The 23,963-nt window shown below is 45.2% G+C and overlaps 1 protein-coding gene across 2 annotated transcripts; it reads left to right on the top strand.

Annotated features, from left to right (window-relative positions):
- On the top strand, nucleotides 1-22,295 carry LOC116429253 (uncharacterized). 2 transcript variants are annotated; one of them, XM_076365966.1, is made up of 4 exons: nucleotides 1-993; nucleotides 10,905-11,106; nucleotides 11,825-11,968; nucleotides 15,050-22,295. In XM_076365966.1, the coding sequence occupies exons 1-4, from the start codon at nucleotides 963-965 to the stop codon at nucleotides 16,962-16,964; spliced, it is 2,292 nt and encodes a 763-aa protein (XP_076222081.1). In that variant the 5' UTR covers nucleotides 1-962; the 3' UTR covers nucleotides 16,965-22,295. The 2 variants fall into 2 exon arrangements, with proteins under 2 accessions (XP_076222081.1, XP_031837867.1); XM_031982007.2 differs by lacking the exon at nucleotides 1-993 and adding an exon at nucleotides 8,910-9,206.
- Nucleotides 22,296-23,963: the final 1,668 nt, after the last annotated feature.

Raw genomic sequence — 23,963 nt, 5'->3', positions numbered from 1 at the left:
GCGCGAGAAAGAGGGAATGAGACAGGCGAAAGAGAAGTTTCAGATGTCTGCTATTACAGAGCACCTCTGTGGTCACGGCGCACAGCCTGATATGGAGCAATCTCAGATTTCCATCCGCCCAAATCAAGAATATACGCCCTCGCCTCCGCTCGCTCTTCTTCCCCAAAGGGGGACTCCTCTGCTCATCTTGTTCGCTACCACCGCTCCGTGGTCGTCGCTGTCGTCGTCTTGGTCGTCGCCTCTCGGGCGGAGGTGGAGGCGCACAGCTCGGGGTTGGTAGCTCGGCTCTGCGTGCTGGTAACAGTGCCAAAACTGCCTCAAAACGGACTGCCACGTTCGGTCCTCCCTCTCTCTCTCTCTTCTCCTCTCTCCCGGTTCTTCCTCTCTGTCCGTTCCTTCTCCTTTCTCTTCCCTCTCTCGGGCACCCTCTCTACCCGGCAGTACGCTCGTCCTCGTCTATCTCTCCTCGGCGATACTTCCACCCCGTTGCCGCTGGTTCTTCCCGGTCCTCTCATCCCGCAGACTGGCGTGCGTCTTCTCCCCAGTCAGCCATCCTAGACACGTGCCCTCCGTCCGATTCTTACCTTCCTGCCATTCGACCACCACCTCCGTTCCGCGTTCAGTTGACCGACGTTCCCGACACCGTTCCCTTCGCGGTCGCCGGCTCCGTCGTGTCCGGCCAGCGGATCGCGGCCCCTCTCGATAGTGTCGCTACGCGGGTGAGACAACAAGTGTCCGGCGAATCTCGCGTGGTACACCCGGGGTTCATCGCACCGCGTCCTCTAGAGGCACCATTTCGTCATCGGCCCTCTTCCCGCCGCCAGTGATCGACGTTCCGGCAGGCTCGGCAGGCTTTCGGGGGATCGCTGGACCACCAGCCTCGAGCCGCAGTCGGCGACGAATGTTTGCGGTCCGACGACCGGGATTTACGAACCGGGCAGAGCCGTCACCAGCGAGCGTTCATGTTGCCGGAAAGCAAGTTTCCCGTGACAGGTAATTCGAGTAGCTCCCTCGGGGACCGTCATGGCGTCGAGCGCTCTCCGCCGGACACTTTTGTTTTCGCTGTGCGCTTCTGTTGTGTCTCGGGGCACGCTAACCGGGCCAGTGGCTCACGGCCCGTTCAGCTCCTCCGATTCGGGCTTCGCTCTTCGGAGATTTCCGAGGGGACACTTTATTTCGAGCTTCGGACTGTTCGCTGTTCAGCCGACTGGCTACGGTTGCGTCTAGGAATCGGCATCGCTCGTCGCGTTACGATTCCTCTCGACCCGCCAGACGCGGGAACCAGTGTTCTCGGGAGTCCCATCGGAATCTCTCTATCGCCTTGACATATTCCTGAGCATTGCAGCTGACTTACCGTTTTTAACCTACTTGCGCCCCTGCCAATTGAGATCGTACACACGCCCGCCCGCGACCCGCGCCCGCCCCGCTTCGGCATCGTCCACTTGTTGCCCGTAATTGTGTACACGCGACGCGGTTGGTGGAAATGCCCGCGTACGACCCATTGAACGGCTGGAATCACGGGATCACCTGACAATCTCGCCGCCGAAATCCCCGTGAAAGCGTCTGTACCATCGACGAACCTCGGGAAACCTCCGATCGACTTTCCGCGCGCAGATGTCGCTCCGCCTCGAGTTTACCGTTATTGCCATTTTCCCGATTCTCCGACTTCGGACTCTCGTTGCGCAGCCTGTTACGTCTCTGTACGCGTGCCACGGTGCGAGCGCGCGACCTTTGAACCGATCGCCCGCAACGTTGTTCGTCCGAATCGGTGTTACATAAAGGTAAACATTCCTCGCGAACCGAAGGATCCAGCCGATCGCGAGGTGCCGCGCGTCCCGGGATCGCGCGGGTCCATTGTTCGGTGTCCGAGGCGTGCTCGTTAACGCCGGGATAAAGGGATTCCGTCGGATAGGACACCCGGCCGAGGGCGCACGAGGGTGTACGCGGGGGACCGCGGCGGAGCGAGCGGTGCCTCGGCTGGCGGCGGTCGTAAAGATACACCGCGCCGCGAGGCCCGTCATCCATAATCCCAAATATGGAGTGAGAAATTTGAGAGAACCGAAAATAGTGGCGCTACGCCAACTGCTAAAAATAGCCAAAAAATAAATTGTAGTTACGCGGCCGCCTGCATCATTCTATAACTGGTCTTCAATGAATCGGGCCACCTCCCGCACACGCCGTTATTAATACCGTCACAGACACTCCCCGGCAAGCTATATTGCTCCCGTTTTTGGCGTCCGCCTGTCGCGAAAGGCAAGTCGAATTTTCGGCCCTAACCGCTCGGCCCGCCGCGGCGAGCCGCTCGTCGGACGGATTTTTCGCGGCCCTCCTCCACCGCGGCCGTGATTGACCGACCGCGGGGGTCGCGCGTTTCTCGCTGACCTTTTTCTTATAGATACAGTCCGACTCGTCGGGATTTCTCTGGCAAAAACACGATTATTGTTTCGTTTCGTGAGACAAACAATCGGACTGACTTCTCGATTTTGCGATTGTTAACCCTTTGCGGACGAATGTCGACGTTTCGAGATGAAACTTTATAACACTGAATCGCGAACACGATTTAATCATGTTGAATAGCAGGAAATCAGCAAGTCCTTTTTTTCTATTAATTAAGAAATCTGTATATAACAGCTCGATCTGAAGGTTGTGTATATTTCAAAGAATCGAGAGGGTTAAATAGGTAACAGATGTGTTTTTGAGAAGTTATTGCATATTAAAGATGCGTCTCTGTTGAAAAGGGATTTCGTAAAGATATTCACAATCCACGTTTACGGTTTGTTATTAACAGACAAAATGGTATGCTCAAAAATGTGAGATTTCAGAGCTAGGAAGATTGTAAGCGATGTTAAATATTGAAACGATACTGGCAGATGGCTTTTAACTTGTTGATAAAGTAAAACCTTGATTATTTGAACATCGTCGAAAGCAACGGTTGAATAATAAAACAAAAATTCGAGCGAACTTCGTAACAATAATTTTATTTGTTGGAAAAGCTACTGCACGTTGGCTTCGAGTACCATAAACAATACTATATGTAACACATTGCAGCGAGAAAGAAACAATAAACAGTACCGATATAAATGAATGATTGCAATTGCAAATGAATGTTAGAAGTCTGAAAAGAAACGACTTAATACACTTATATTCATAAAATGAAATTCATCTCAGTGACCGATAGAAATGACCACAATAACGTAATGCAATAATGATCATGGTATAATTACAACGCTAACGCATCGTGTTCGTGACATTCATCGATGACCCTAAAGTTTCTGAGAGCACACATATACATTCCGGTGACAATGACACAGGCCAAAATAAATCGAAAAATCAGAATCGCGTTAAAATTATCATAACTATTAGATACGTCGTTGTATGTAAATTAGATACAATTTAGATACAATTAGTTAACATCATTATATATATTGACAGTAAGAATATTACTAAATTAAAAAAGGAATGTTTATTTTCATTGAATCTTCATCCGATGCGTGAAATCATCTGCATCCACTCGCAGTGGATACATTGTGCTACTATTAGTAGATACAGCAAATAAAGAGCAAACATATTAGCCAAGTTGTATTCAATGACACGTGTATCCACCTGGCTGAAATTCAAACGTAATTTCGTCGAGTATCAATTAGCAGGGAAATATTATTCTACATTTTCGACTTGGTTCTTCGCGCGCATACATAATTATTATGCAACGGGAGTTCACGCTGTGTTTATGTCAGTTTATTTACTATAAATATTCCGCGATTATCTAATGGTAACACAACCCGAAGCGAGTTAAGCGTAAAGAAAAAATCAGGCAGAAACGTGGAATAACATTTCGACAAAATTCTCGTTCACAGTATGGACTATTCAGAAATAAGATAATCTTTGTTTCCTATGATCCAAAATAACGCTTCACCAATCGAATGACCTGCAAGTGCTCTTCTCTGCTTAATATAAATTAATTTCACATGTTAAAATTATATCATTCTGAATCTCGAAAAATTGAGCCTCATCTATTTTCCTGTACCAAACGAAATAACCTTTGGGTAGTTCATTCAACCTTCCTCGGAATATTCAACACTAACGTACCGGTCAAATTACCGTATTTAAAATCCTCCGTTCCCATTAGTTCATTCAATTTTACATCAATTCCTATCGTCCGATTAATTTTTCAATATTCACCCTCCCTTTACTTCTGCTTCCACTAAGAACAATTTACCATCTAATTTCTCTCTATTTTATAGCCAATTTGACTAATTACGGCAGGAAAAGTGGTACAGTTATTAATACTTCAAATCATCGAGCCTAGAGTACAAATGCTCGAATTTCCCTAGACGCACATAGGTTAACGCGTTGAACATATAATCACCGGTGACCCCCAAAAAATCGAATTACAACGACTCGATAAAACGACGATTATTCGTAAACATTTCTATTATAAATAATGCTACTTTAGGTAACATCCAACCAAATCAACGTGCACTAATAATAACGCGATTCGAATGATCGAACATTATATTTAGTCCATTCTGCGTTTACTCTACGAAATCGAGCGGCGCTCGACGTGTTAAAAACTCCATCGTTCCATTGTCCGAGCGTCGTGTTACCGAACTGGTTCGTACATGTAATCGAGGCTTCGCTGTACTCCGATATCCTTGCCGTGAAATCCGATCGACTAAGGCCAAGTATGGTCCAGGAATTGCGGGTGTGTTGGGTGGGCCTCCGCGTTTCTATTTCCGAGCGGGAATATTTTTATCCGACAGTGCCGCGAAGCCGGTATGTACAATACGCTTCTTCATCCCGATCGCGCCATCTCCGATTTTATTCTCCTTTTTCCTCTCTGCTCGTCCTCTGTTCCTCCGTTTCCGTTCGTCTACGACGGTGACGCAAACCGTTTGCTCCGTTTCAACGTTTCCGCGGATCCCCGGCGGCCTATTCGAATCAATCCTACATCATCGCACGATTCCCTCGAATCGTTGATCGGCGTCACCGTGTCGATTTTTCGTGATTTTTGCTGCGATGGTGAATCACTAGGGAAACTTTCCTATTGGACACACCTTGCTCTTGAAGGCCTTTAAATTACCGAATATATTCCTGTTGTTGACAAAGCTTTCGTCGACGAGTTTTGTTTACAAATTGCTCGTCGTGTGCGGGTTTCAGCGGTTCTTAACGGTTGTTTATACGAATGGAGGAAGCGGAGATTTATTGTTACGGTCTGCGACTAATATTATACTGAAGTTGGCCCACTACCTTACAACCTGAAATGGCTCAAGCGCAAAGGGAATCGTCCGCTTGTGTGAATCGAGTTAGAATGCGGTTCAGTCGATTTCTTGATATTTACTGATTTTTCGAAATTTTCGTGGAATAGATATTCTTTTTAGTTATACAAGAATTTACTCGGTTCTTCGTTGTTCCTAGGCCAGAGAGCTCTTTTTATAGCTTCTGAATACGTTGTATAATCATTTCAGTAGAGACATTAATTTTCTCGATCTTTGATTTCTAGACTTAACCGCATTCGTGAGCGACTCAACTATAGTGTTCGATCTACCGTTTCGTTCGCCACCTAGCTACGAAATGATACACTAAGGTTGCTAATACATAGTAGTAGAACATCTACACCCATAGGATAGAATAATTTTTGTAAATTCTAGAGAACCAGGATATGAAATCATGAAAATTGTTGCGTCTCACTTTGTCGCGCTTTCTCTCGTTCGCTCTGTTCGTTAGGCGACTAACAGCGAGTCGACAACGACAATGCGTGAAAATCGAGGTGTCAGTTGCTGTAACCACTCTGCATTGCGTAGGCGTCGATCTCTGGAAGAAACGTGCGTCTAATTGCTCAGTTTTCGTGTTTTCTCGCCTGATTTTCCACGCTGATTTAATATTCATAGAAACTGACACGCAACCGATCAAAACTGTAAATCTATCTTTATAGTTGATAGCCAACTATTGCAATACATAATTGGTTAGGTCTTGGTTTCTATAAAACGTTTCAAACGTTTTGCACGACGTAACATGAACATTTTTATTCTCAATGATACAAAGAGATTTTCTAAAAAGAAACTAAAAAGAACTATAACTACAATCTCCGCCATTATCTTCGATCGATCTCGTTCAATTAATTCGATTAGAAACTCTGTTTTGTAAAAACAAGAACCGTACTTGATGAATTGCAAATAATCCCACTTCAAGACTTACTAAACAACAACAACAAAAATAAACGGAATAAAAGGCAACGCGTTGCTAAGTGAAAAGTGGGAGATCTCATTCGGTTGGCTAAGTGTTAATAACGTAGGGAATAATTGCACGGAACTCGATAGCTGTTTCTACAGCTGCAACCGAGTTCCTTTCTTTTGTTTCGATCAAACTATACGGGGCCGCGCGTTGCGCGCAGTCTTTTATTATTTCAGCCTCGCGGATCACTAGTTTCCGGTAAGTCCGCCATTTCCAGCAGGAGGATCTTCAGGTTTTCGCTGGAAAAAATCTCACGGCGATTCGCGATTCATCATTCATCGTTCTTTGTTAAATTTATCCTACTTTGATGTGCGCAGGATGTTAGGGGCCACGTTGACTGCCTTTGAGCGCGCGCGGTTTCCCTCTTGATTTATTCGGGGACTCCTCGTGCATGGTCGTCGCGAATTACGCGCCGATAAGTTCGCCGGAGATTAAACGAGGCGTCGCGTTAAAAATGAATGTCTTTATTACCGGCGCGCGCGGCTCTTTTATCCGTTAAGATTGAATAGGCGATGAAACTCGTCTAAATCCGAATGTATACATCGTGCGCGCCATTCGATTGACGTTTAATTCATTGCAAGTCGCGTAGTGAAAATATCGTTTATACAAGTAAAATATTTTCGTTCTCCTGGAACAGAGGATCAATCTTTTGCATAGCGTACGCCAATTTTGTTCACAGACGAGTTCAGACGCGCCATTCGATTGACGTTTAATTCAGTGCAAGTCGCGTAGTGAAAATATCGTTTATACAAGTAAAATATTTTCGTTCTACAACAGGGGATCAATCTTTTGCATAGCGTACGCCAATTTTGTTTACAAACGAGTTCAGATGCGCCATGCAACTCAAACACCTCTTTGACCTTACATTCATGGTTGGAATAGGATAATGGGGAAAGGGCTAGGATCTGCTTCGCTTAGGAGATAACTCGATCTCGCAATTAATTGCCTATCAATGACGAATGGGACTCGTGACGATTTCTACACTAATTTAACTCCTTCGCGTACTATTTACTTTCGTTATTAATATTTTGCTATCGACAATTTATAAGAAATACAAAATACAAACGAAGTTTCCACTCGAAGAATGGACAATTTTGCGCTTCTTCCAAATTGTCGATAGAAAACTATGCTTGCTTAGCGAAAGTAAATAGTACGCCAAGTTAAATCGATTGGTTTACTCGAGTTCGAAAGACACGTTTCCCGAAGCGCTCGAAAAGAATAAGCGAGCGCAAGGATGCAGCGCGCCGCGGTTTGGTCACCTCTGTCCCGCAACATCCGCCTGAAACTTGTTCGAGCTCGATTCGAAATCGTCCGATCCGAGCACCGAGCAACTCGAGGATCGATCTCGTCTGCGTAAATAAATCACAGGCGACTATCTAACGCCGCGAGATTCTATCGATATCGGTTCTGCGCCCGGTTTACGAGTGTTTTCGCACACGAGCGCGGCCGGTCCTCTTACTCCCGCGTTTATTATTACGCGCGGAGAATGCGCGAGTGCCGCGGACTATTTATATGTCGAGCATCGACGTTTCGATGAGCTCGAAGTGTCATTACTCGAAATTATACGGGACAGGTGAGTGCGACGGCGGCAGACGCCTGCGAAACCCAAAAGATCTGTTCGGATAACGGTAGTTGCGGGTTACCGATCCGATGCTAAGTAGTCCCTATGCGAAACGATTTTCGTTTCGAAACTTAAGGAACAACCACTGTTTAGCACGCTTAACCGGTTAACTCTGTTTGACGAGTATACGCGTCATCTTAAAATTCTCAATGGTGCTAACTCTTTCGACGATGGGTTATTTATTTTTTGAGACAAACGTAATTCCTCTTCGTTTCGCTTTAGTTTTTCGTTAGGATATATTTTAAGTGCATTTACTTCATTATTTGATTTTATTGCGACAATGAGAGATTTTTCAAACTAAATTCCACACTTAACTGGTTAAAGATTGCTCTACAAACATTCTCTGATGTATTTATATTTCTACCGTTAACACTAAAACTGAGCACTTCAATTGACTTCTCGAAATTTCGCTATAGAAACTCCAAGAGTGCATCTGTTCAGACTCTGAATTTCTCAGAGAAACATTGGTTATCTAACAATTACAAAAAGAAGATGCCAGACATGGGTCATTTGACTCCTCTGGTAGTTCTAGTGTTAAATGCCGTGCTTCTGAATTGCTCGACAAGAATTACAAGGTGACTGCTGCCGACTAAAAATATTTAACAACATGAATAACTTAACAATAGCCTAATGTAAGAATCTGATGCCAAACGATTAATAATTCTTATTCGCCACGAAGGAAGTCGTGTATAAAACGTTCAAGATTCTCGTGGCGCTTAGCGCGTCGAATATATTTATACAGGTTTCTAACAATGGAAAATATTCTCCGAAGCGTGTTGATCTCGCATAATTTTCTACGGTAAATTCTGGTTCTCTATTTATGTAACCGAATCGAAACGCAAAATATCTGGTGGCTAATATTAGCCTGCAGAACGGAGAACCTATGCTTATAATAATAATGCAGGAGAAATAGAAGCATATGTTTAGCTCTGCACCGTGCAGCTTTTGTCCGAAACATTTGTTTGTATCACTCATACTTCTCAAGTTGTCGAGTTTCGCCCGGTAAACAAGCGTTCGGCTGCGCCGCGCGCCGCGCGCCGGCCACGTTTCCCTTTTATTCAATTTCGAAGCCTTGGACGTGCCCACACGATTCCCATGGTGTAACGCGCGGCGCGGACGCCGTTTCCGCGATTTGCATACGGCCGTTTGTCTCACTTTTCTTCTATTTCTCACGGCTGTTTGCTCGACGACTGTGCCGACGAATATAATGATCCATTAAATCCGCACGGACGAGCGAGCGCATCTGCATTCGAAATTTCGGAATAACGAAAGGAGCAGCGAGGAGCCGCTGCAATCTCGACGCGTGATGGAATTTCTCGTGTACACGGGTTTTAACGCTGGAACTGCCTATAAGGTAAACGCATCAGTGGTTGACCAGTTAAGAAGAATTGCCCGTGTGAATAACAGCAAACGCTTGCTCCTTTATTAAATAGTGAGACTTATATGTGGAAATGATGTTCGCACTTCTTACATTATGTAGCAGAACTGTTTTGAAACGTATTATCGAACTTTTAGAGACAATTTTGAACATTCGATACTTGTCGGAAGTTGACTACCCTTGAAAATGAGAAATTTATTAATTGACCTATGGTGGTTAGAAGTTGAGCACTTATAGTGAAACCAAAAACACTGAAGGTGATTAATTTAATAGTAATTCAATGTAATACAGATGGAAACAAGTTAATTCCATATAAAATCTAATTCAGGGACAGAAAATGGTAACAGGTGAATTACTAGTGTCTTTACCTTATATACTGATTATAGTAACATTATTTATTTTTCAAATCGTTCCGGATATTAACGCTAAGGCTATCAATATTCGCGACATAAGAAAACTGAATTTCAACGAGCTCGATAGTTCCAGCGTTAAGAAACTTACATTAAATTTTTCTTGAAATTTGATCCATGCTGTTAGTCGTGGACGTAGAGACACATCGACGAGAAGAAGTCGTAGTTTATTTGTTCGAAGTGTGCGCGTACAATAGTAAAACGTGAAACTGAGAAAAGTATACGTGGAAAGGAACGATAGTAGGAAGGAAGAATATGCGTTGCGTACTCGATTGTTCGATGCAATTATTATGTGGAAAGTGTGCGAACGAACGTTCGCGTCGCTTTATACGCGTATTCCGCCAGTCGGAAATTAGAAGAGGGTTCCGTGTAATAATGACGGGGTGAAGAAGCCCCGTTGCGTGGACGCGTGTTGTGTTTACTCACGAGTATCGGCGCGACTCTGCGCTCCCCATTAATCCGGCAACGTTCCACTAACGAGAAGGTTATGAATATTCTGCAATATCCAGGTTATAACACGAGCAAAAATCGCTCCGGCGGATGTGCCCACGCATAACCTTTCATTTCGTGTATCTTTATACACGCGCGCGCGTTTATTGACCATTCAATCGGATATAATGTCGAAATTCTTCGGCAACGCTCCCGTTGCAAGCTAATCCTTCGGCCGAACGTCTATAAATAATGTCAATCCGAAAGTGGCGCAACCGAAATTGAAACAGTGATTCTACGTGTTCGACGTCGCTGTCGTTTTTCCGTAGGAATCCGAAGAAACATGCTCTCTTAACCCTTAGCGCTCCAGGTTGTTTCGTAATCTATCAGCAACTGCAACTAATTTTTATAGTACTCCTAGCGAAGATTAGAAATATAACATTTCTTCGATCTTTTATTTTCCTTCTCAATGCAAAATTTGGATGTGTGGAAAATCGAATAATTTTAGGGTAGCTTCTTCAAGATTCATTAAAATATTTCATATTATAACTGGTGTATTGGAGCCTACAGAGTTCAAAGGGTTAAATCATTTCACTGAATAGCATTATTAATTGCATATTCATCTAGCTGAATGTCACCGCACTAGGTAGTACTATTTACAATACAGAAACGTTTTCAAATAATCAACGTTTACTCGAACGAACTACATTCGATTCGGTTTAGGGTCACGTGTTAATGGTCGAACGTTTGACGACGTCGCGAGTGCAACGAGTAATTGTAAGAAGGTTTTTCCACCGCGGCGAAACTGTGCTAACTGGATCGTATTGTTTTCCAGGGGGCACTATGCAGACCGAGGAAGTCGTGTCTCGTACACAATCAACTGGTATAGACGGTAGCCCTACGGACAGTACCACTTTACAGCACCATCTGCATCACTCGGCACATATAAAGTGTCCGTTGCCACCTCTGCTCCATATGGCGGTCAAGCAGGAGCCTCAGGAGGAGGAGGAACGAAGTCGTGACACGAATGCGTTGAGGTGAGCCTACGATTATGCTAATTGATGCTTTCCAGTCGTTCATTTCATCTCCGCGTATGAAGATGCGCCGCAACGGGGATAAACAGTTTCTTCGGCCCTATTGTGAACCACTGTTAGACACGCGGATCTCTCAATCATGATACTGACAGGCCGCCGGTAAACTTGTATTAGCAGGCACGAATAGTTAATAGCGAAATTGGTTCATCGATTTCAGAGTCGATGCTCGTTTTCAATTACGGACACTTTACGAGCATTGGCTGATTGGCTTTAATAATGTACACGTTTACGACTGAGGATATTGTATGTACGAGTAGGAAGTAATTAATTGTACAATAATGAATCAAATGTGTGGAGTAGGATTGTTTTATTCGTGGCTCGGTCTTCGAGATTATTGACTTTGGAAACTGGGAACTCTGTATAGATATGAAATAAACATTATTTGTCTGTTACTTGGGTGCGCGAGTCGCCAAGTCTAAAAAGTGAAGAGGAAATAACTCTTTAAATTATTAATACGTTTATTTTATATCTAAATACAAATCAGAGTCCTCAATTTTATTGAAACTGGGACTTTGTATAAAGTAGAGTTTGCAGTATACGTATATTTGACTTTTCAGAGCTTAAGCCTGACAATTTGTGCGCCCAAGTAGTAGATAAATAAATAACTCCGCTTGTTCCGTTGCTATGGTAGTAGATACATAGTGAATAATAAATTTGATAGTCCACAAGAAGATGCAGACTCTTCTCCAACGTCCGTCGACGGTAAACACGGCCACGGCCACGAAACGGGTCATCATCAACTGCAAGACCTGGAGGAGAGCCCAGGACACACGGTTTCGGATCTCAATAACAAAGGGAGACCAAGGTAACCTACCACTTTTGCTCGATTGCATCTTAATTAACACGCCGATTTCCCAATTACCACTCGTCAGATCAAAATAATCCTCTAAATGTCATAAAAAGCGAAGATCAAAGGAGGTCGAGATGCTTTATGGTGATTGCTCCTTTAGACTATCATCGAAAAACACTTCCAGCGTACTAGGATAAACAAGTTGTGGTAGATTGGGCACCGTTTTATAAGATAAATGAATTATTAGATCCGGAGATGGTGATTCTCCTATCATTCGAGCGTTTCGTTACGCGCATTGGACCAGTAACGGAAACTGCCATACCGCTTCAATGGCGGCGTTGCTCCGTTAAGGGTTAATAACCCGTTGCAACCGTGAAAACCGCTATCGAAGCGAATGCTGCTAGCAAATAGGTTAACTTCGTCCGAAAGTGAAAGAAACTCGGTAGTCCGAGTGTGAAAAGAGACTTGTTCGCGAAGGGTTAACTCGAATTTCTTGGGATTATCGCAGTAAATACGTTAACTTCGTCCGAAAGTGAAAGAAGCTGGATAGTCCAAGTGCGAAAAAGGCTCGTTCGCGAAGAGTTAACACAAATTTATTGGAATTCTTGTTAACTTCGTTCGAAAATGAAAGAAGCACGGCAGTCCAAGTGCGAAAAGGCTCGTTCGCGAAGGATTAACTCGAATTTCTTGGAATTCTCGCAGTAAAAACGTTAACTTCATTCAAAAGTGAAAGAAGCTCGGCAGTCCAAGTGTGAAAAAGGCTCGTTCGCGAAGGGTTAACTCGAATTTCTTGGGATTCTGGCACGCCTGGTTGACGGGTGCGTGTGTTCCTCCCCTAACGACCCTGTCGTCGTAAAACTGGCGCGCGAGAAAGCGCTCCGGACGGAACAAGAAGGCTAAGCGCCGCAGGAAACTGGTTCGCTCCGCGTGCACCGGGTCTTCTGGCGGCGTCGGGGCAAAAAATGATTTCTTAGGCACGTCATTGAAATGCCTCGAGTCGATTACCGTTATTGAATTTCATTAAGAGCTCCGCGCCCCACAGCTGAGAGCCAGAGGAGGATCGCGGGAGAGATGTGTTCTATGCAAACGCGCCACGCCGCGACCGTATAAACCGCGAGGTGTGGTTCGGAATGCAGGTACAACGCTGAAAGCTGCGTCAACGCAGCACCGCGACCCGCAATTATTGTTTTTGATCGCGACCGACCGCTCTCGCGTTTCCGGTTTCGTTGCAGTGCGCTCTTCGGAGTTCTTCGAGAACAAGAGATATCAACGCTATTTTTACCGAAGTTAACACGTTGACGTAAATGCCGTCTGTTGTCCGATCCTCGTGAATGTAGGTGTTAATGACGGCAATGGCCGTCCTATATTCTTAGTATTATAAATAAATGTAGAATCGTTATTTTATTCTGAAAGTATCAGATATTGATCGAACTGCCCAAGAATCGAGTAATCAACGAGAAGAACTGCTTTCGTGCGTCATCGGTTTTGTAGTGATCGACGTGTTAAAGGATTTAGAATTTCAAAATTTAAGCAGAGGTGTTAATGGAGTAGAGATTAAAGAGAAATGTAAAATTATTTTTCAAGTTTAAGCATTTCTTCTTGGTTGATCTTCTGATTTTTACTGCGATGGTTATAGAATTAATTTAGCCTGTGTGTTTTTAGTGTATACTAAGTTATTCGTTAGGCTACGTTAAGGAATATAATGGGTTTTATTAAATTATCTATCGGTAAAGATACGTGTGTAGTACAGAGTGGTGAAAATAATATTAACAACATGTTTGCAAGTTTCATTTGGACCTGAAATTTTGTGGATTTTGTAAGACCATTTTTGAACAATGGATGATCAAGTCTTTCACAGTTTTCGTATCGTTTCGAAGATATTGAAATCCTTTCTTCGATGTAGATCTTCAGAACGACGTCCCGGGGAACTGGAAATTGAATAAACATTTATGATTAAGTCGATATCAATTGTTAGACTTAAATGTCAAGCGGAGGTACGAAAGCGTCCATTGTTCGTAGAACCGTTGCATTAAGAAACGTTGCCTCGTATACGTGTCAACGTTAAGTATCGGGCTTCTAGCGATATTTATTGAGTAAAGGTTGTCAAGGAATCGAATCGTGTATATAATTTTCCCTCGGATTGATAATGGAACTCGCTTCTAAGAATTCGTAACTGGTGATTAGCGGAATTGATGAGAAACTGTAATTTATATTGGTATTTACGCGTTCCGACTAACTAAAGATAGAACTGAAGGATAACAGACACTTCCATTATTTCTGTTTATATTTTGCTATAGAATTCACAGTGTACAGTTAATCATTTGTTCAGTACACCGTTTAAATACAAGACAAAATAATATTATTGCAGAAGTATAACCATAAAACGCAGTCGTTCACCGTTGTCGCAGATTTTTGAGTAGGAGAGCATTGTACAATCTTCTTTTAAATGGCAAAATACAAGATTGCCTTGACATTTCGGACGTTCAACTATCCGCTATTCTTTAATGTTTCTCAATAAATCGTACCGTCACTGTAATTGGTAATCATATTCCTATTTGATTAATGACACAAACACTTCATTTACATATATACATTGGGTAGCTACAACGAGTCAAGTTACAAACGCAGGTAAACCGTGGATACAATATTCTCCATTCTTCTTTTTTCAAGAGCAGATCCATCCTCCTTTTATGTTAATGAACAATTCCTACAGTCAGATCAGACTTCAAAACTACTCTCTACGTGTTGCATAACATACTATCCAAAGTAGTCGATGAACTCAGAGGTTAGTAGTTTAAAGTTCACTAGTGAATCCACGACAGTATGTTAAAACCTCTTTAGTAACTTTCCAAATTCATTTCAATCTCTCCAGGGATTTTCACTACAAAATTACAGATCAAAGGTAAACATAGCAAAATACCTCAACTGCCTCATAAACAGAAACACAGAGTACCCACATAAAAAAAAGACACAAGTTTTTCAATGAAACCTCACCTCTTTGCTAAGATCGTTACCTCGACCACATAACGTATCCAACCGCAGAAGTTGAAAGTTCCCGACGAATCTTCTCACGTGTCCCCAACCCATCTGTTACAGTCGTGGTCGCCGAAAATCCCGATGGAAGCTCAAGTTCCACCACCAAGCACTGCCGCCGGAGTACCTGGACCACTACGAGGCGTCGCTAGCTCAAGAAGCTCTGAACGCTTCGCCGACGCACGTGGTCGAGCCGACGATCCCCAGCCCAGCGCCGACAAGCTCAACCTCAACGCCCAGCCCGATAGCAGATGTGCACGGTTGGCTGCAGCGGATCGCGGCGATGCAGCAGGAGCTGTGTCCCCAGATCCCGTCCCCCAGGTGTCCAGCGGCGAGTCCGAACCAGCCGTCAGGCTCCAGAAGATCGGTGATCACGTCGACAACGTCGCACACTCTGAACGCGAGTCATCACAATCACGGCCAGCAGCAGACGCAAGCGTCGGCGCGGCCGCCGATGAAGTACTCGGACCTGCCGTACATGGGCGAGATCACGCTGGACAACAGCAAGCCTAGGAGAGGTCGCAAGCCGAAGAAGGCGGACATCTGCCACCTGATTTACAAGAACTACGGCACCATACTGCCCGGCACGCCGGGCCACGAGGAGAAGAGGCTGTCGCCCAGGGAGAAGCTGGACGAGAGGATCTCCACGCAGATCCCCTTTCAAAGGACGGACGTTCAGAATAGAATAAGTAGCTTATTAGAGAAGAGACTTACGCAGGAGTCGCGCAGGACGTTCGGTCTGCTGGAGAACACGAAGGAGCAGGACGAGCCGTTGAACCTCTGCATCCGGGATCTGAACCAGCTGAAGATCAGGCTGCTGAGGAAGCACGGGAACGTGTACGAGTCCGGCCAAGTGAAGAGCGAGACGTCCAGCGACGGCGAGGAGGTCGAGTGCATAGGCACGACGTTCCCCTCGGATCCTAGCTACCGTCCTCTAGACGCCATGTGCCGCGGCAACGTCAATCACAACAACAACATCATCGACCCCATGCTGGCAGCCAACCCGGGCTTCGTCTACTGGCCCAACGCGGGCGTGTTCATCCATCCGATGGCGCTGCAGTCTCAACTGTTGTATTACCAAAAAATGGCGCAGAACGACAAGTGCTACCCCAGGATGAACGAGCAGCCCGGCAAGGAGCAGAAGATCATCCCCAAGTCCCTGTACTCCATGATGGAGACGAAAAGTCCGCCATTGATACCCCCTCCAGCTCAAGCCAGCCCGCAGAACGTCCCCGTGCCGCCTCCGGTCTCGCCGAGACCCAAGAGGAACGTCTCGGTCGGCCAAGCCCAGAGCCAACCGACGAAGCGGAAGAGGTCCGCCATCTTCATACCGCCGATGCCGACGGAGAACAACAACAACCCCGCGACGGAGGTCAGCATCTGCAAGTTCAAGTTCACCGGGGGAGCTAAACCCAGCCTCCAAGAGAAGAAGAGCCTCTCCGTCGACTCGGGAGGCAACTTCAGGTACTACAGCGGCACCGGCGACAAGAGCATGCGGGGATACGAGTTCTTCCCTCGGGAGGCTCTGCAGCAGTCCGCTGGACAGTCCGGTTCCTCCACTGGCGCTTTCCTGAACGCCGCCGGCGAGAGGATCCAGCCGGCTCCCTGCCAGAGGACCGTCAACCAGGAGGAGGGCCGGCGGAAGAGGAAGACTAGGAAGTCGCTGCAGAGGGAGAAGCTCGAGCAGACGTTCAAGGAGAAGGGGTTCCTCATCCAGACGCAGCAGCTCGAGTCCGCGGAGGGCGCGACCTACTGCAAGTTCAGGCAGCTCCGGAAGTTCACCAGATACCTGTTCAGGAGCTGGAAGGACTATCTTCCGGGCAATGTGCGCGAGTTGACCGGCGTCGCGGAGAACGAGATGGCGGACGGTGACGCGGAGAGTGACACGAACGTGCTCGCCTCGCCCGTGCCCCATACGAACATGGTAGACGTGGCGACGGGGTTCGTCGACGACCACCGTGGCCTGCCTTTGACGTGAAACTTTCCGGTACCGTTGGTCATGTGTCGGTCGACTTTTTCGCTGGTTGGCCAGCTGCTGGCTGGATCTGCCGTGGCTTCGAGGGGATTACGGGATAACGGAGGATTCTGAGCTTGTGCGATGTCGCGGGAGAACTCTTTGTTGACGTGGGCGATCGAGCTTTCAGGGAAGCTAGGCATCGGGGATGGAGCAGCGGATTTAGAAGACTGATGCGGACAGTCTGAGTCGACTTTGTTGCGAACGTCTAGCTCTGGCTTGACTGCGATGGTTCATCTGAGCAGTCGAAAGTGTTTCTATTTCTTTGTCGATTTCGCGTTGAGATAGTTATTTTCGTATATTCGTGGAAATTGTGGTTTTATAATGGTTGGAATATACATCGGGAAACAAGGTATTGAGTATTTAGAAACAGGTCGCGGGATAATGGTACGACATGCAAGTTAGCAATTGAATAATTCGAATATTTGAAGTTCGAAGATACACCTGACAAAATAATTCTGTTAACAAAATTCGGAAGAAACTTGTTTCCCTTGTGTTGTTTTCAACCGAATATCAAATAGATAAAATGACTGTATTTTGCTAATATGTTCGTGTTATTGTCGACGCGGAAGAACGTGTTGCTCGATACTCAGACCCGTCCGCAAATCCGAGTACAAAATTTCAAAATCGCTACGTAGCACCCGGGATCCGTCAGTCACAACATCCTCGTCGCTGTTGCAAACGTTGCACGCATTTATTGCATCCAACAGTGTTTAACTGCCTTATTATCATACCATTAGGAGTTCTCGCGGGATTTATAGATGGCACAGAGTGAAAGTATAGTAGCTCGCGGAATCCATGTCGCGGAGGGTTCGACGTGTTCACGGCATTTACCCTCGATAAAGTGTATCTCGTTCGACGCGAGGAGATGCTCGCCACGAATGGCTCAGCGGTGTTCTTCGATTTTTTTCGTTTGCATCGGTCAACGGTTCGATTGTGTCGAGCGTGCAAGACGATCGCGCTGCTTTCACCGCGTGACTTTTAATGCCATAATGTTAAATCATAGCACTTTTTTAGATCGTGTCAATTAATATTCTGTCGAGCCTCGGAATTCACAAGTGGAATTTTTCAATGCTTCATGGATTTCTAAATGGAAGAGTTAAATAGCACATCATGAGTAATTAAACATTCTTTTAATTACAATAATATTCCTGCTGATGATTCAAGCTGTTTTTGAAAAGCTGCATTAATTATAATACCAGAATTCGAGTAGTGAATGCGATAGTGAACCACATTAAAATCATATTAAATTGCAAAGTAACTAAATTTCGGAACACCGACGCAAACGTGTAACGACGCTCACTTGTCGATTCACGAATAATCCACAGTTCTGCACAATAAGTTGCACTCGCAGCGCACGTCGCGGTTAGAAACACTCGCGTTCCGATCGAATTGATCCCAGTAATATGAATTATCTGCGGCGCAAGGATTTCACCGTCATCTCGCTGGTGAAGAATAATAATATCACAATCCGCGGGCGTGTTAAGCAACGACCATAGTCTCCGATCCGGCAAAAAAGGCCGGCAATACGCAAGCTGCTAATAAAAAATTAATAATGCAGCTTGAAGATGCTTATCAACGACATGGTCCATTTGTTTCACAATTAGCGTCGTGTAACGGCCTCGATTATACATAACTATAAAGAACTCGGAGTAATTGTGTCCTCGAACACAGCGAGACACCATTCTGGACCCGTTTGAAATGCAGAACAACGTAACGTTACGCGGCGTGTACAACAATTGACAGCGTGAATTGCCGTACGTGTCTTGAACATTTCAATTCTCTATTTTTTCTATTCTAGTTCCATGCAGACACGTTTCTCGCTGCGCCTCGGGTATAATTTGAGACAGGAGTTAACGAATGTTTCATTGATTATTCATTCTGTATAAGTTACTAATTTTGCGGAATCTTTCTGCAATATTGTCCTAGAGAAGAATTGAGATACTTTATTATTTTCGATGCACTTTAAAATAAGTTATAAAACTAGACGAAGTGTTCAGGGTCTAAGACTTGCCACAATCATTATCTTAGGAACTACAGGAACTACAGGACAAAATTGACATTGGATAAAGTAGAATTTCTTTCGCGAAGAATCGAGTGGGTTAAGGAAAGAGTGAATCGAAGTCATTTGACACTAGAACTACCGTTTGATTGTCTTATTTTGCAATTATTGATATTTCCGAAGTATTCGATATCCGACATGATTTTGAAACTACATGGTTTCACTTAAATGTTACAAAAGTATATGTATATATAAACAATAAATGCACGGTAGTTTTATTGTTAAGGAGCTGAAAGATACGGCGTGCAAGGATTAAACGAATAGAATGGAAATCGACAAGTGAGTGTATCGATGTCTATCGCGCGAACGCGTCGCAAACGATCGAAAGAACCTACCAGTTCTATTCTTGCGCGAGATCTGTAATTGGTAACGACGAAACGTTGGGAGATAGCAAACGGGATAAAGATAACGAGCGAGTGCCAGCGCGAGAGGAGCGGAAAGAGGAGTGAGAGATAGTGATAGTGAAACAGGTGGCGAAACAGCGGCGGCCTTATCGCGCCGTCGGTGGCGCTCGAACAATATAACGTTAAAATTCGATCGTAGCTCCGTGCCAAAGATGGGAGAGCGGAATGTACATAATCGCTGAAAGAAACGTTGTTAACCAAAGAGTGGTTCCGTGCTCGCCGATTAGAAGCGGACGCGAGACGATACTCCGCGGCGTCCGAGTGGCTGCGCGCGAGAACGGACGGCGATCATTGGACTGCGGATCTTTACTTGCTTCTGCGCATCTTTGACGATGAAATTTCGAAACGCGGAATCCCGCAGAATGCCCGCGACACTATAAAATCCACGAAACATCTAAAACGCACAGTATTTTCCTGGGACTTTAATTAGGAAAAATTATCTTCCTGTGACTTCAAATTCGCATAACGGTTCAATTTTCGAAGACGATCCGTTGAAAACTAGAAAACAACGTCTGATTAAACGAACAAACCTTTATCGCAGCAAAAGGTACAGACACCGATGATGTTTTCCAACGTAAATATTCGTTCGCATCCCAGAAACCCTCAGACGCGACGAAAGCACGAATTATCCGCAGTCCGGTGATCGCCGAAGAAATGGCGGCCACAGGTTCCCGGTTTCGCCGATCGACGTCGAGCCGGCCACGAAACTTTCTTCGGCCGATCATTGCAATTGCATTTCGCGGGGCTCGCGCTCTCGTACGGTTAAATGCGCGACGGGGACGGGAACACACGTCGGAAAGAGAGAGATTAAGACTCGGCGGTGGGGGGGAACGCGAGGAGAACAAAATGGTGGGAAGAGTGGAGAACGAGCGATGCCCGTCGTTGTCATTATTATTCTTTTTCTTTATCTTTCGTTTTTTTTTCATTCTTATAAGCGACACGCGATCTTATTTAAATAAATAACGCCTAACGGAATCTAGTCTTATTTATACTCTTTGTTAAATCAAAAGCCGTGTTTTTTTCTTTTTTATTATTATTATTATTATTATTCTATTATTATTCTATTACAATATTATTATTATTATTATAATATTATTATTATTATTATTATTACTATATTATGTATAGCGATTTATTTATGTACGCATTACTCGACTGACGACGCGCAGCGTTGTTCAGGACTCATAATACAAGAGATGTATCTAAGGACGAACATAAGAATCGTGCTTTCTTTTTTTTCTGGTTTAATGATCGATAAATAATGGTGTCTTTCGGACGCTCGGGCGGATATCGGTGGCATGATTGAAACGATCGTACCTGAGGTTCGCGGCGCGTCCTTCGGCGGGACGAGCACCGTGCGTTTTCGCGAGTCTCTCGCTTCACGCCGGTTCCCGCGGTTTATCGATGCGAATGCCTAGAGAATAGATCTCACCGATAACGCTCGGGACGGAGCGGCGCTCTCGAATGGCGCGGGGCGCGTTTACAGCGGAGCTGCGATTCTCGAGAATAGCGTCGAAGAGGGAACGCGGCTTTTCATTTGAAATCGGAGGTGTCGAACTGCTGGCTCTTTTCCTTCTGATCGGCAAGGCTTGTCCTCTTGGTGGCTATTTCCTGTCAAGAACGCCACTGCGGACAGACTGCCGTCGGTTGCTGGGAACTTGGCACTCTGTATCAAGAATAGGTGGTGTTCATTTTTTAATAACAAACAGTTCTTAAGGTCTCTACTGTGTAAGGAAGCTACAATGATCTGGCCGAACTTTTGAACGTCACTGTGTATATATACCGTCCGTTGCAGGAAACTTGGCACTCGTGATGTCATAGGGGAGACAGTCGTTCCGAGACGTCCAAATGCGAGTCCGGAAACAGCGCTCCCCACTCTTCGTCGCGCGACTTGATTGGTGGGCGCGAGCGTCTCAGCCAATCGGGCGTGCGCCTTCGCAGCTGACCACTCGGACGAGAGTGCCAGGTTCGCTGCAACGGCGTGTAGTCTTCATTTTGATCGTTTCGTTGGGTGATCCTATAAGTAACGTGGTTGTTTAGCTTACTTTTATGAAGTGTTTCTTAATGCCATTATAAAAGTGGCATCAAAAGACTCATCGACAAACGGGAGAAGCTCATGCTTAATGATGGTCGATACGTCGACGATTAACCCTTTGACTGCAGAAGACTTTGAAACGCAACCGTGCCACACGGTACAGTGTCACAAGTTTTCTGGGCGTCTTTAGTCAACAGCAGTCAAAGGGTAAAGAAGAATGTAAGCGTCAGCTTTTTTCGTTAGAAGTTGGTATTGAATCGGTATTGAAAATGAAACAAGAACTGACGATAACTGGCCACAGACTCGCGTTTCTTTCGCTGACGCTCTTGTCTGAGGCGTATAACGCATATTAGATCTGCTCTCGAACAGTCTGGAATGGCTTCTGTAATTAAGGCAGCAGGGAGTTGCTGATCCAGAGTGATTAACTCAAAAGGAGGCAGTTCGACACCTCCGATCAGAAATGGAAACGTTTTCGTTGAAGCGACGCGTGGAGGTACTCTATGTCGGTTAATTGATCTACTCGACGCTGAGATCGAGCTACTCCATGTTCGGTTAATTGATCAACGGTACAGGCGTTGCGAGTCGACGCTCTCCTCGCTTCTATCGCGGCTCCGCTATAAACGTACCCTCGGCAGACAAAATGGCGAACGAAAGTGCGACAGGAACCGTCCTACATCCGTGTCGCCTCGCTGTCCCGCGCAGCGACGCGCGATGCAATTTTGTACGTATCGTCGAATTATACATTGATCGATTCTAAATAGTCTGTAATAATAAAACGTAATTGTTACTGATGACACCTTCTTTGCGTCCTTTGATCCCTGGCAGACTGATCAGCGCATGCTTAATCTTTTCCAGCGGCACGATTTTTTCTGTTATCGATAGTTTTGCTATTTTTTAGTGTAATTGAACGTAATTGCACAGTGGACAATTCTATCAATCTCAAATTATAGTGGTATTACATTTGTGATATGCAGACCGCGTCAAACCTTGACGCACAGAGCTATAGCTCCACGGCTAGTCCCATCGCAGCTAAAAGGTTAATACGTTAAAAGGTCAAACAAATTCTCTGAGTTCCTTATCGCAAGATATTTATTCAAACGACATTGTCACACCTGCTTCCATAATTGAAATAATAGTTCGACGAAGGATATCCTTAATTAACCAATTTCTTATCCAGTTTCTCGAAAAGAAATACCATGTCACATGACTAAAAAAGCTTCTTGCAGTAAAGTCCTTCGGTAATCCGTTCGACCACCTGTTTCCCATGTTTCCAACTAAAAAGGTAACGAAGTGGTTCGCAATTAATATTCCAAAGAAATCGATATTACCCCCATTCCCAAAGAAAATAAGATCGTGAAAAACGAATTGCCAGAACCCTCGTCGGAACCCCGTAATTTTCATTACAATTTAAGCGAAAATTGCCTCGGCCTGCTGCAAGGGTCCAAGCGGCAGCGTCTGCGGGTCCGAGGGATAAAAAAAGGATTTCCGTGGAAGCTTAATTAAACGTTGCCAGGATGTTTCATTGATGCACCTGGAGGGCCGAGAATCTGCGCGCGTCTCGGCCACTATGTACCTTAACCCGACAGGTATACTCGAGTATTACGTACACGCGCGAGCGCTCTCGCGAGGGGCACACGCACGCGTGCAAATGGCGCACAGGAACCCGAAGAAAAGGGACAGGGGTACGCGTGTGCGCGTGCATGTACGCACTGCTCGGCCAATCGGTCTCTCTGTTCAATGCGTGCAGCCAGCCATTCATGCATACGCCCATTCATACGTCTCTCCGGCTCACCTTGAAGACTTTTTACCGCGAGTCGATGTGGACGTGGCTATGAAACGGTGTACGTACCGCGCAGCCTCCCCGGCCGAGGCTTCTTGGCCATATTTCGATACGGGGAAATCTTCGGGCCGTGGTTTCTTTGCGCCGGCGAACGATATTAGTCGTAAAATCGGATGATTCTAATGAAGACGCCGGTAACTGGACCGAGGCTTTTATACGCGCGCGCTGTAATATCATCGGGCTTCGACGGTTCATCGATGAAGTTTAATAATTACACGGTTAACGAACGCTTTATGGGCTCTTTATTTCCCTCGGGACGCGACGGAAATTCTAATGGCTCGCGCGAACGCGATAGAAGCCTTAACAGTTCACTGTTGGTACGGCGTGCAATTATAGCGTCGTTTCAATTGGAGAATCCTACAAGGTTTCAGAATTGGAATTTACGAGAAATGTATTTGGTAAGACATTTGTCTTATGTCTTTGGTAACGCGGTGGAGGTAATTATTCGAAGGAATTCTACAAAAATGCAATGAAATGTTATTTGGCGAAAGCTCTCTGATTTTATACTTCTCTGTTTAACCCTTCGCGGACGAAGATTCTTTGGAATAGACAAAACCCTCAACAGATGAAGCTAAATTATATAACGATTACTTGAACAATGAAATAGAAAACTATGTGCTAA

The sequence above is a fragment of the Nomia melanderi genome, chromosome 3 (genome assembly GCF_051020985.1).
Source record: "Nomia melanderi isolate GNS246 chromosome 3, iyNomMela1, whole genome shotgun sequence".
Taxonomy (NCBI): domain Eukaryota; kingdom Metazoa; phylum Arthropoda; class Insecta; order Hymenoptera; family Halictidae; genus Nomia; species Nomia melanderi.
The sequence above is the reverse complement of the archived record's forward strand: the minus strand, read 5'-3'. Positions and strand labels throughout refer to the sequence as shown.